The 13,429-nt window shown below is 39.3% G+C and overlaps 2 protein-coding genes across 3 annotated transcripts; both read left to right on the top strand.

Annotated features, from left to right (window-relative positions):
* Positions 1-2,216: 2,216 nt before the first annotated feature.
* Positions 2,217-6,438, top strand: RB195_015681 (uncharacterized protein; the record flags this gene model as incomplete). Its single annotated transcript, XM_064206501.1, has 7 exons — positions 2,217-2,352; positions 2,417-2,570; positions 2,632-2,851; positions 5,616-5,694; positions 5,833-5,958; positions 6,034-6,113; positions 6,340-6,438. The coding sequence occupies 7 exons, from the start codon at positions 2,217-2,219 to the stop codon at positions 6,436-6,438; spliced, it is 894 nt and encodes a 297-aa protein (XP_064062382.1).
* Positions 6,439-9,867: 3,429 nt separating this feature from the next.
* RB195_015682 (uncharacterized protein) lies at positions 9,868-12,884 on the top strand (the record flags this gene model as incomplete). Of its 2 annotated transcripts, XM_064206502.1 has the most annotated exons (4): positions 9,868-10,021; positions 11,377-11,483; positions 11,559-11,610; positions 12,793-12,884. In XM_064206502.1, 4 exons carry the CDS (start codon positions 9,868-9,870, stop codon positions 12,882-12,884), a joined length of 405 nt encoding a protein of 134 aa, XP_064062383.1. The 2 variants fall into 2 exon arrangements, with proteins under 2 accessions (XP_064062383.1, XP_064062384.1); XM_064206503.1 differs by lacking the exons at positions 11,377-11,483; positions 11,559-11,610.
* Positions 12,885-13,429: the final 545 nt, after the last annotated feature.

Consider the following 13,429-nt stretch of genomic DNA (forward strand, 5'->3'; position numbering starts at 1 on the left):
ATCGAAAAATGATTCTGTTTCCTTTCCATCTTTCCATCTTCGCATTTTAATTCCTTTTTTAAACACTAAAGATCACATCTCGCATTCGCTGTGTGTTCATTAATTGCTCAAGATTTCAATAGCTAGCAACTGATTGCTCAAAATTTCAAAAACTCGCTTATAATTGCGAAGAATTTCTTGTGCTAGCAAATTAACCCAGAAGAGGTTGGACAGGATAGATATTGAAAAGGGTATAATCTTAATTTCTTACAGTAATAAAAATGTTACTACATAAATTAACTGGTATTAATTGTTAAAAATCCTGCATAAAAAGGAAATGACGGCTTGCTGAAGTCAAACCTACAAAAAATAGAACGAGCTTTGATAATGACCTCAATATGTGCTGAAACGAACAGCAAAATCATAATCCTGTCCACAATCCACAAACAGGAATCTCAAAAACAGATATTCGACTTGAAACCTACTACAAATGATAGTAATCTGTAGTTTTAGTGGATACTATCATTGTCAGTCAAACTTTTTGAGGCCAAACAAAAAACCCGGGATTTTGCTCCGCAAAGAACCATAAGTACCTATCGCTTCGGTGACGAAAACTTGAAAGAGCAAGTGAATTTTTGTAGTCATTCTATAGTTTTTTTTATCCATTTTAATCATTTTCTTTTCCTGGTCATTTTATTATTCTTCTGTTATCCATTTGATTCGTCCACTGGTGACGCTAAAAAACGAAAAAAATAAAAAAAAGAAGAGAGACAGCAGCAGCAGCGAGAGGATACATAAAAAGAGACTTTATAAGATAAATCTAATAAAAAAAGATTACAAAAATCAGGAATTAAAAAATAACAGGTAACATTTGAATAGTTTTGAGTGTTCGATCGCAGTTGACGGACCACAAAATTAAATCCAATTCTCTTTTTTCAATCCAATCAAAATTTTCACAAGGGTCAACCAAAGTTGACCTCAACCTCATTGTTCCGTCCACTAATCGCACATGATTCATATTCATGGTCTCAAAGCGAAACGAAAAACTGCTCTATGACGCAGATGCTTCAAAATTCTTGACATATGAGAAAATCGCCGTTAGTTCTGGTCCAGCCGGATGATGAGAGGACTGGGACGACCAACCATCGATATTTGCTTAGCTTTTCCTGTTAGCGCTCCCACTAAGGAGTGGGACTTGAGCGGAGAACACCTGATTCAGGGCACATTGTCAGCTGAATGATGTTTGTAGAGTCGTGGGATTACGATATGCTATAAAAGAGATGTTTAAAACGAGTCTCGGGCATTTCTTGTCACATTTCGAGTTTTTTCTTGTGGTCAGTGACCGCGTCTTATTCACACCTTCTTTCTAAATAGTCGAAATGATTCAAGAAAGTCCAGTATTTGTTGGCTGGCACCAAATACCATGTAGATAACGCAAAAAAATATAAATAATATATTTTCGTTATAGCGTATGTCCTTTGTCAACGGAAGTTTGCGATCTTACCATGTTCGTCGTATTCGAGTCTCTTGATTACGGTAGTGGGTTAGGAGAAACCACAGTACCAATTTGGAGCGAACTCGGTTTGCTCTGGCGCTCATCAGATGGGCCACTTTTCAATCTTAATTGAAATCCAACGTCACCTTCATTTCTGATCTCTTTCAAAACAATGCGGAGCAGTGTGGTTACAAAAAAGCTGCCAAATAATCCTACGAGCTAGGACACTGCAGGACCCAAATAAGTAAGAGGATTAGGCTTTTTTTCTTAAAATTTGTCCATTAAAGAGTCAAGAAAAAAGCTTTCAGCACTGGATTTATCCCAATTTATCCGCATTTTTGATTAGTTCAAACGTCTGTTCGGACAAATCTCCACCCTTTAGGCCACGGCCAGTTGTTTCAGTTCAAATCTGATTACATCTCAATTAGCTGACGTTTTTTGCAGTGGACAAAAAAATTTCCGAGGTAATTTTTGTGCCCGCCTCAATGTTTTGCTGGTTTGTGCATGTTCAGCTGTGCATGAAACCCTTTAACTGATTGGACGGACTTTACACTTCTTCAAAATCGGGGGGGGGGGGGGGGAGGGGGAGCGAAATTTTCCTGAGAAAACTAAGTTCGTACATCTTTACTTTCATAATTTACTAATTTGTCCTCTTTTCTGACAGTCAGCTCACTCTGTTTCAAGTGTACCATGAATTTATGGCAAACCTCTCAAAAACCCTGATACCTATTGTATTTTCAGAATGTTCCACCATGCGCAGGTCCTGTTGTCGTTGGTTACGGTCATCGTCGCTAAAGACATCTCAAGATCAAAACGTCAACTACAACCCTACTACATCTGCGGTGGTTCCTCCAACGGTTACATTTCTACAGCTGCTGGTAGCTGGCTAAATAATAGAACAGACACGTATTCATTGGGATGGAGTGTAAGGCATCATTTCAGGATGCGGGAACTTTTATAACGGTTGCGGATCGAACTGCGGCGGTAATAACTACGGAATGATCATCCCTAACTCCTTCTACTCACCGTCCACGAATTGTCAAAGCTCTTGTTCAAACATCAATTGTAACCAGTTCAATGGACAGTACATAAATGGGTAAAATTGATAGAATTTCTAGGAAATCTCATAGTTTTACTGCCATTTCTTCAAATTCCAGCCAATATGTGGCTACAGTGATTGGAAGCAGTCAGTACAGCCCATGTGGTAGCAGCTGTTGTTCTGGATGGAACAATTGGAACAGTGGATTGCCCATGTTCGGGAATTCTATAGTTGTTTCCGGAACGAACAACGGCTTCTATGATCCATACGCAACGAATTTGAACACAGGAACCAACGGCTTCAACCCAAACTACATAAATACAAACCCTCTCACACAGGTACGTAAGATTCGTAGAGAAATCGATTAAAAAAAAAAAGTAAATTTGAAGACCTTACATTCAGAAAATCGCATGAGCGCATTTTTTCCCCGAAATTCATAGGGAAAATCGATCCAAAACTAATCATGTAAAATGAGCTCAGCCATAAATTCATGTAAAATTGGGCGTTCATACTATTGTTGACATATTGTCACCAAAAGTCATTTTTCCTCCGATGATCGGGACGCGTTTCCTCTGTTTGACAGACACACCCTTTGCGCAACACGCTGTATGATCATTGTCTAAGCAAACAAAGGTATTGGAAAATTCTACGGATATCTCTGGAGTTGGCTACTCTTCCACCATATTTCAGCTAGGTTTATAAAAAATAAGTTAGAACGTCATGCGCGTCGAGCAGTACTCAGCATCGCGAACGGGCAGCAAGTGCATCATGGAACGGAGTTACGGTTCCAGAGTTCCAATCCTTCAACTACATAACTTATTCGTGATTAAAAGGAACAAAAATGATTTAAAAGTAGGAAGAATCTGTAGCTATTGTTCAGCTCCCCTAGCAATCTTAAAGGCATCACCCCAAGAATCTGAGGTGGTACGGATTTACGGATTTCAGGTGGAGTATACGGGATAGGAGATTATGATTCCGTCCATTTCTTCCTAATTGCCGTAAAAAAACGGTCCGGAAGATGCGGCGTGTGTACACGGCTGGCGCGCTCCAATCAAACTCCTTGTAGAAAATAGTGCGCCTCAACGCTCGAAGCCGTAATCGCCAATATGACCGCTTTTGCACTACGTCGGATTGCAAAATATGCCCGACTAACAAAGAAGGTGATTGCATGGGTCCAGCTGTTATTCATCTAATTTCCTGTACGCAGTGCGGTGACGAATACATAGGAGAAACTGCTAGACCTCTATGTGTTCGAGTTTAAAGAACACTCACACGGTAAAAGGAAATTATGTGACTCCACTAGGTAATCATAGATTATGGCGTCATAACGGAGAAGATTTTGAAGTTAGGATCACAATATTGATGGGTGAGCTTAATATTGCCGCGCAAAAGGCTCTGGAAGCGCTTTGAATCCACTCCAAGAACCCGAATATAAATCGCAGAGAGGAATGCCTTTATTTTAGGTGGGAACTCGCTTCCTATTCAAAGCTGCTGTTCTGAATGCGCTAGTTATCCCAGGGTTTCGGGTGTCCAGCTGAGGCAAGATATCCTCCGACACTAAGGCAAGCCTCACACGTCCACCTGTACTACGAGACCCAACATTAGGCTTAGGATTCTCTTCGTTGGGAGGATAGGGCGTTTGATCGGATAGTCACGTTCGATTTGATCCTTTCAGGCTCTGAAGAAGGTGATTTCGAAGAAACATTACCCAATATAAAGGATTGTAACAGCCTCGCTTCAGGCTCGAGTTAAGACCATATACTGGATCTAAAAGTAGTCCGTAGCCTCCTGTGTCACGAGGAAAAATTATTTAAATTGAGTTATGTAGTTCCATGTTTGCAAGACTTTATCTCTGGATTTCCACAGAACCGTCTTAAGGGAAAAGTATTCACTTACAAAGTATGTGAAGCGATGATCTCAATAGCGGAAATTAATAATAACTTCAAAAACTCTTCGATTATCATTCAATAGTCATCGGAATATTGAATGATAACCGATGAGTTAATAAAGTTATCGAGTGGAGAAATGACAGGGTTAAAGGCATCATCCCACGAATCTGACGTGGTACGGATTTCAGGTGGAGTTTTCGTACACGGGATCGTAGATTATGGAGAGGTGGGTGATGACGGACCGGAAGACGAGAAGAAGGATTCCCGTATATGAATACTCCACCGGAAATTCGTACCACCCTCAGATTAGTGGGGTGATGCCTTTAAGCAGAAGACGTACGTGGTACTCTGGACTTCATATGTGCGATCCGATACGACAACATACGATGTTACTAAAAACATCGTGAGCACGTAATGTTAGAATCGCCCATACTGATACTTTTTAGGATAACGCGCGGAGCGTTACTAGAGAAGGAGAGGAGAAGCGCACTCTCTCTTATAACTTCTTGCGTTTCTCGAAAAATCAACGGATAACACTGCACTTTCACGCATTGTTGCTGGATAAGTGATTTAGACAGACATGCAGGATATCAAGAATCATCACTCTCTGTGACATGAAATTGACGATATGGGGGTTTTTCCACGAAAAGATAGGACAAAAGATGTAGATCATGAGCACAAGTGAAACCAACTCTCCTTATTTGTCATGAAAAACGCTGCTGACTGCGGAAAAAATAGCCTTAGTATTGAAATTTTCCAACGAAACACCTAGCAACATTGAAGGTCTGCGAACGCAGCAGTACGCACGACGTCTGCCAGCGAGCGGGAGAAACGGCGTCAGCACTTCATCAATTGCTCTCTCAGTGGCAGACTCTGCGCGTACGCACCGCAGAAGTCGTAAGAAAGGTACTAGGTGCCTCGTAGGAAAATCCAACCGCCAAAGCCGTTTCCGACACCGTTTTTCAGGACAGTTAGGGGAAGTTGAGCGTGACTGTCTCCAAATTCGCGTCTTACATTCACTACCCTATCTTTTCGTGAAGAGATCCCTATGTCATCAATTTCATGGTACGCTTCTTTTAAGGCGTTTGGGTGTCCCAATAGTTGAAGTAGTGGGACCCATTGAGTTTTTGGGAACCGAAACGGAGTCAGTGATGCAGCACTCAGAAACATCATCACGCTGGGAAGAATCTAACTCAAATGACTTTAATTTCAGGTTGGACCTGGGCCCGTGATCTTAGGCACAAACGTTCAACGGAGCCCCTCAGCATTTACAGGAACATTCAGCAATGGAGGTCAAAAATAATTAATCGACTAATTAACGCTGTTAATTATAGTATAAATAAATTTTTAACATTAATGAGTGGATGTTTATTCTCAGGACTAACAGTTATATGTGAAACATTAACACCAACAGGTGCTTACTGTTTTAGTGCTGTTGTGTGGTGGTAGTGAGCCAGCTGGTGGTTCGTGTGCGGGTAATGGTGGACAATGTCCGATGGGACATCTTTGCATGGCTGGCAACGTGTGCTGCCGTTGTGCTGTCGGTGCAAGTTCAGGTTTGGAGACTGTCCGGTCTTGAATAGAATCTAACTGGATACTGTAGCCATCAAGAGTTCTCTTTTTTCTTGTAGGCACCTGTTCTTCTGGTAGTGACTCGGAATGTCCGATCGGCTACTCCTGCTCGTCAACATTAAGTTGTTGTCCGAGTCAGGTGAGTTCTGGGACTAAGGTTAAGGTTCTAGCGAGAACTTTTTGCCCTAATATCGAAGAAATACAATTACCACAATGTTAGAGTTTATTTAAAAATAATGTTCACGTCAATGAGTCACCGGCGTATCACAACGAAGTAGAACTCGTTTGACGACCCAGGGGTGTATCAGAAGAAGGGAAACAGAATGTTTATTAATCGCTCCACCACCAACAGCGCTTCTTTTCAGCTCAATCGTGAGTTGGTGCTTACCATGTGCATAAATGGCAGTTGTGAGGACGGCTACGAATGTGGAAAAGGGAATCTCTGCTACCCGACAAGGCTATAGAGTGACCGTTTTTTGAGTCCGTCACATCCGTGAACGATCTCTTCCATAGTAGTGTTCAGTGTTTGTATTTATTAAAGTAATAAAGAAGGTTTATCGAGCAGGTGGTGATTTGTTTACAACAATTGTCTCTAATTTATGTGCTGAATGTCCACTTACGTCTAAGCTTCCGTTGATTATTTCACTCTTTATGTTTATTCAAAAAAAAAAAACAAAAACAATCCAAACAAAAAAGGCACCGTTGCAGCCTTTGATATGTCTTAAGGAATTTATGGAGTGCCATCAAATCGCATATGTGCAATCAAGGCTGAGAAAAACAGTCCAAGCTTTGTTTGAACCAATTTCTCAAGTGATTTCATCATTTCTCAGGATACAGTAACGCAAAAATTGGAATAATTTTTCTATAAAACAAAAATGGAAAAATTACAATTCAAAATCATTCTATTATTTTCCGCATAAAAAAAACCAATCCAATTCTCTGTCTTGGAATATTTGTTTATATACAAAACACACATGGGTACGATATTTTGAATGAAATGAAACAAAATAAATTCCTACAGTAGCAAAATTAAAGGAAAGCTAAGTGATTGGAGAATTTTTCGAAAAAAAAGCCGCAAGAAAAGTGAAAAGTAACAATGACTAACAGTGAATAGAAAAAAAAACTTGATTCGTAGCCGTACATGTACATTGCTTTCGAAAAAAATCAATATGTGATTCCCAATAGATCAAATGTTAATTCAGTTCCTCACATGTTCATAATGCATCCATCCCTCTTCCCTAGGGATCTCTCAGCAACGGATTCCCGTTGTTGTTGCATTGGATGCGTTTCACAAATCTCAAAGACAAATACTTTACGGGAGTTTGTAAACAGTAAACAATCGGAAGTTGTGTGGGTGGTGTGCGGTTTTGTGCTCGGTATCCGTCTATGATCACATAACAACAATTCCACAGCCAACAATCACTTTTATTTAATAAAACTTGAGTGTAAATTTTAGGAAGAAAAAGTTTTCATATTTAATGTGGTGGTACTTTATACTGCTTTGTATTTCTGTTGGTGGTACATGGATATTTTAGAACAGACGTTATTTGCAAAATATACATTCGCGTATGTATGGGAAAAAAGGGCCGTTTACGAAATTTTTACTACTTCAAAAAAAAATCCACGTAATGCATTTATTGGATCTGCTGATCTACCATTAAATCTACGATCAAAATGTTTAGTAATAATCAGTTACATAGTCAAGTTACAGTAGTTACAGTATAGTTACATGTCGAACGCTCTTAACTTAAAGTACTGAAAAAGGATTAAGTTTCAGCGAAGAAAAATGCTACGAAATGAAATGAAAATAAGCTTTTTCGATTATTCGAGTCATTGACATCTGCGTTTACTCGTACGACCGCGACGCATCCGCGGGAATTTGTGCCTCCGTTCTGCCTGACACGCGCATCGTAACAGCTACGCGCATACTGATGCATATACGCCAGTGAATGCAATAATTACAATTCTAATTGTAAAAATCTTGCTGCTTTTGATAACTGCAAACGATTCCTGCATGTCCGCACTAGTAGAAGTGGACGAGTTATGCCGACACTTCATAACTTCTTGCATAATTCGTCCACACCTGCCAATCCAATTTTCTATCCGTACTAAGCGGAGATCAACATATCCAATATCGAAGGTGAACGGAATCATCATCGAACGGATCGTATCAGGGAACTTGACATGGTACAGAAACCCCGTGGAAAATTGTATGGATCGGGTTGTAGACTATGGAAACGAGCTAAGCCCTGACCAATTTCCCTCCAATCGTTGTAAAAAAAACGGCATGGGTAGGGCATTAGTTCCTACGAGGAACGTTAGTACGCGCACCGCTGTACACGCTCCATTCCCTTCAACAGCCTATCCTTTCAGCTTACTTAAACGGGTTGGTAAGGAGTCTTAATTGATCTCCGACCGCTCGCACGTTGATGTGGCGCGTGCAGAAAGGTTTCACGTTCCAGTGTACCTCGTAGGAAAGAATGTCGTTTCCCACGGGTTGTTTAAAGATGAAGATTAAAGATTTTGTGAAAAATTGAGTGGCTCCGCTCTCATATTTCTAATTTACACGCTATACTCTATATTCTCCTCGAAATTTGTGAACTGTGGCTTCGAAATGTGGCTGATTAAAAATGGAATTGTCGTCCACGCTGACTATCTTTAGGCGGTCCCACAAGGTCCCGTTTCAGTGAAAACTGAAAAAAAGATGCAAATAGTCCCTATATGATATAGAGGAAGTGCATAAATGGTTAACCTAAATTTGCGAAAAAAAAAAACAAACGATGTATTCTTTTTTAAAATCCATAAAGGTGACAATGGAGCGCAAACCGAAACGACACTAATTAGGACTTTTTTGTTTCGTAAAGATTTCACAAATAAGTTGTAGGTACTGCTCAAATGACCACGAATCCCTTCAATCCTTGGCGCTAAGGGCAAAAAGGTTCCAGGTATTTGTGCACGTGTTATTTCCCTAAAGAGTACAAGTAAATACACACAACTGATGCGTCACTGTTGATTCTGCACAAATACAGATATTCGGCAGTTCTTTTTTGTGCGAAAAGGTCTTTACACCAAGAAATGTCAATAAAAACACAATAGTGAGCTGAGATCAACGCTGATTCAAGATAGAAAATGTACCTAGACTGATTTCCAGGGAAAAATGATTGGATTTCAGGGGATTATAAAATTCCACATAGATCCTTTTGTTGATCTAGGAAATACGCATCTGATGTAGTTTGAAAGAAATTCCAGCAATTATGATAATTATGCGGAGAACAGGAAGATCCAGGGATATTTACATGACATCTATTTATTTATGTATTTAAAAAAACACAAACAATCATAAAGAGCCTATATAAAGTGTAGACAAAAGAAAAGTACTACAGCATGTAGAAGCTCTGGATAGTAGACCTAACGAACCAATTATCCGAATTTTGAGTAAGTTTTAGTTAGTGAATTTAAAAGAAAACCCAACTAAAAGTGATTATTCGTTGCTAAAAAACATTTTTTCACTTTGCCAGGAGTTCTACGCGCACTTTCTCCAGAAGAAAAAACTCTTCAAAGACGTTAAAAGTTGACACTAGAACCCATGAGTAATTCATTGTGTTCACTTGATCTTCGACTGTGCTCACCAGCACCGAAATGTCTGGATGCCATGCTCTCGTGCATGTTGACATAAGACGTTTTCACTCACTCACTTTTCACCTATTTAAACTCACTCAGCGATGAGTGAACGCCATAGTTTTTCTCTTCGAAATTCGAAAAAACATCTTGAGATTTCGTGAGGAAATTCAAACTACCGCAGGTAGAAAAACGTTGTCTTTTTTGTGTAGATTTTTCTTTTCATTTCCTCTGTTTTTTTAGTCGTTAAGCCCTTACTTCCCCCATATTCCAGAATGTTCCCTCTTGCACTCGCTACGGTATTCGCAGTTATTTTTGCTACGGTGGACGCTGAACATGGAGCGCTGCAGACTCGTCATCGTCGACAGTACTCGTATTCACTGTACTACTTTTGTGGATCGTATCCGAATCAGTATCTGTCCTACTATCGTGGGTTTTTTACATTCAAAAAGTACAAAAGATTAGATTTTAATTCTACATTTATATAAGATTAACGGTGAAAAATCTGAGATGTGGCATTTTCCCACCCCGTTTGATGCAAAAATCAAAACTAACCTACATATTACTAGAAAAATTTTGTTTAGATAAGAATCTAGAAAAAAACCATGGCGAATTCTTATAATGTTTCATGAGTTTTTTTTTTGGATTAGAATACAGGTATAAAAGCATCAAATTATCCAGACATATCTTTTTTTTTCCTTTTTGGGAAACAAAAACTCCATTTTTCAGTTTTCAGAGACTAGTATAAATTACTATCCTAACCATAATTTCTCGTTAAAAAGATAATTATTAAAATATTGTTCGATGATGGGTGCAATCCTTTGTAAAGGTTATGGTGGGAGCATTTGTGCGAACAGCACCTCTTTCATGGTGGGAATCTCGTCTGCTCTCATTCCCGAAAAAAATTCGTCCACTTCCACTAACCTAATCTTCTATCCGCAGAAAAAAGACTAGTATATCCAACGTCGAAAGTGGACGGAGTTATCACAAATCTCATAAGTAAAATTCTCATCTACCCTGAGTATCTCTTGGCGGTCCCACAAGGTCCCATGGAAATTGGCCACAAATTCATCAAAACCAACCAGAAAGAAAACCTATATGATGATAAAGAAAGCAGACGCCCTGAATAGTGCGAAAAAAAGCTGTGGATTCGTTTTTTTAATCATAAAGAAGAAAACGGTTCGTATACGAAAATAACCCTGAATTAGGAATTATTTGTTACGCAAACGTTTCAAAAATAAATGGTAAGTATTGCTTAAAGCAAAAAGGTCCTAAATAATTGTACCACATCATTTCCCTATAGAGTACAAGTAAATACAGACAGTTTATGTCTACTGTACAGTCTACTGTACGTCTACTGTACCGATTATTCCGTAAGAATACTCATATCCGACATTTTTTTTCGAAAGAAACGATGCTAACGCCAAGAAATGAATGAAAAAAATAGAGGAGTGAGCTGAGTTCAACTTGAGCGAGAATCGAAAAACCACATGAAGATAAGTGAAATTCGTTTCATGTCACGAGTCCCAATTTAACTTTTAAAGTTCAAAGTTTCAAATTTCAATAAAAAAAACTTCAAAAATTCGCAGAAGAACTTGTAGCTATTGTATTTTTGAACTATGTTGATGTTTTAAAGCAGTGCCATAGGTATCTCTTTGGATGGTTCCATAAGGCAGTTCTTTAAAGAAAGGATAACTAAATTTAAAAAAAAAGTTCTTTTTTTTGTTAATTTCTCTCGGAAATTTCTGTGAGATGACGTCAATTGTAATTTGCAACCATTTCAGCATGTCCATGTACGAGTTGTGGATCAAGTTGCCAGCATAGGTGCTCTACTACCATGTATTGTCAGACAATGGACATTAGCTCGTCTTGCGTGAACGGTTGTTGCACGGTAAGTGCTGCGGTCGTTCCTCAACACTATTTCCGAGCCGGATTGTCTTTTCAATATCAGATAATACTGTTGCAGCAAAACCGATATCCGCCCATAACATCCACATCAATGAGGCCAACAACAAATCGTGAGTAAGATTTGAAGATTTGAAAGTATGACGTCACTCATTAAAAATGAATCAATACTCATCTAATTCAAATAGGTTCCCTGTTAACGGTTTAATATATGAGCACTGAGGATATTTCCAGTGGGCTAAGATGGCAAGAGCTAAATAAGGTACGATCGATGGCAAACACGGATTTTCAGAAGGACACAAATAGGTAAAAATAGAAAAGTGAACGAAGGAAGAGAACAATTTGAGAAAGAATGCTCAAATTTGAAAAAAAAAAAACTTATTTCCTTCACAAATTCCATCCGCCTTCCATAGTTACTAAATTACTTATTTGATAACGGGGTATCCATTTAACTGATTGAAAAAAACAAGGATTCCTAGATTCCAGAAAAAATAGCGTAAGATTTCCATTTCCCTTTAGAATGAGTCCAGACTCTTTTAAATATTTGGTTACTACAGGAAATAAATAAGGTGTTAAAGAGCAGTTCAAAGTAATGGAAAATAAGAGCAATAACATAAGAATATTGAAGCCGTAAGCAAAAACAACCATACATCCTTCCCACGATCGATATTATCGGATCAGTAAAAATATTTGAGATACCGATTGATCATGACCCCCTCACTGCTAGGTCACATGGCACTAAACACCTCGGAACGCCTTAAATTCATCTTTCCCCGTGTTTCAATTACAGTATGCTCCGATGGTTTCGTTAGTTTATGAATTTAGCGCCAGTAAATCCTCTATGTGAAGGACGAGAAGTATCAGGCGGATATTGTAGAGCAGGTCGAAGTTGTCCGACGGGTTTCACGTGCACCGCGAATAATGTGTGCTGTCGTTGTGCGTACGGGACGAGCATCGGTCAGTGATCGAGGAGGGATCGTTTTCAAAATTTTCCCACGATTTTTTTAACCTATATTCTAGGCCCATGCGTGAACTCACAATGTCCAACCAATTTCCAGTGTAATGAGAACAATGAGTGCTGCCCTTACCAAGTTTGATGGAAGATGGATTCAGGTTCATTCCGAGGAATCACCGATAAATGTTTGTAATCTTTATTTCGTGAAAAGAGTCAGCTAAACAAAAAATTACAATTATGACTATCACATCTGAATACTACAATGCTTTTTTATTGCATTGTAAAAGCAAAAGTAAATGATATCTAACATAGGACTAACCCTCATATCAGGAAATTTCAGTAACAGCGATAATTGGCAAATTCAGAGAGGCAGAGAAGCAACGTGTAAACGATGATGACGATGATGATGATGTGATGATGATGATGCGATGATGATGATGATGAATAGAAATCTGTGAAGGGAATCCGGGGTTAGGCGGAAGCGTGTGACAACAACTAGGCCGACGACGGTTCCACAGCGTCTCTTATCTAGGAATACAGTGTGTTAGTGAACCAGCGTGTGAAGCGCTATGCCACAGCAGACAGAAACAGCAGCAGCAGCGGCGCAAGTGACCGCTTGACGCGGGCGACCGCGGGCGACCGCATGTGGCCTGCGGTAGCCCGCTGAGTGGGTCGTACGCAAAATTTTTTGCGATTCCTCCAAAACGTTTCAAGTCGGTCACGTGTTGAACAATACTAAAGCATGCATACATACATATTTAAGCATAATTCACTGAACAAAGCGTAAGAGATAGTTAGGTTAAACGTTAACGGTTAGTCTACAACAGAAACATCTACTCTTTTTTTGTCCACAAATAGTAAAGCAATGACGTGCAATACAGTAATCACAATCACGTAATGATGACTGTCCATTTACACAAACACAAAACAATAAAAAGCAGTAAAGAAGCGAATAGCGTAAAAATACGAACATATGA

This window comes from Necator americanus, chromosome V (genome assembly GCF_031761385.1).
Source record: "Necator americanus strain Aroian chromosome V, whole genome shotgun sequence".
Taxonomy (NCBI): Eukaryota; Metazoa; Nematoda; class Chromadorea; order Rhabditida; family Ancylostomatidae; genus Necator; species Necator americanus.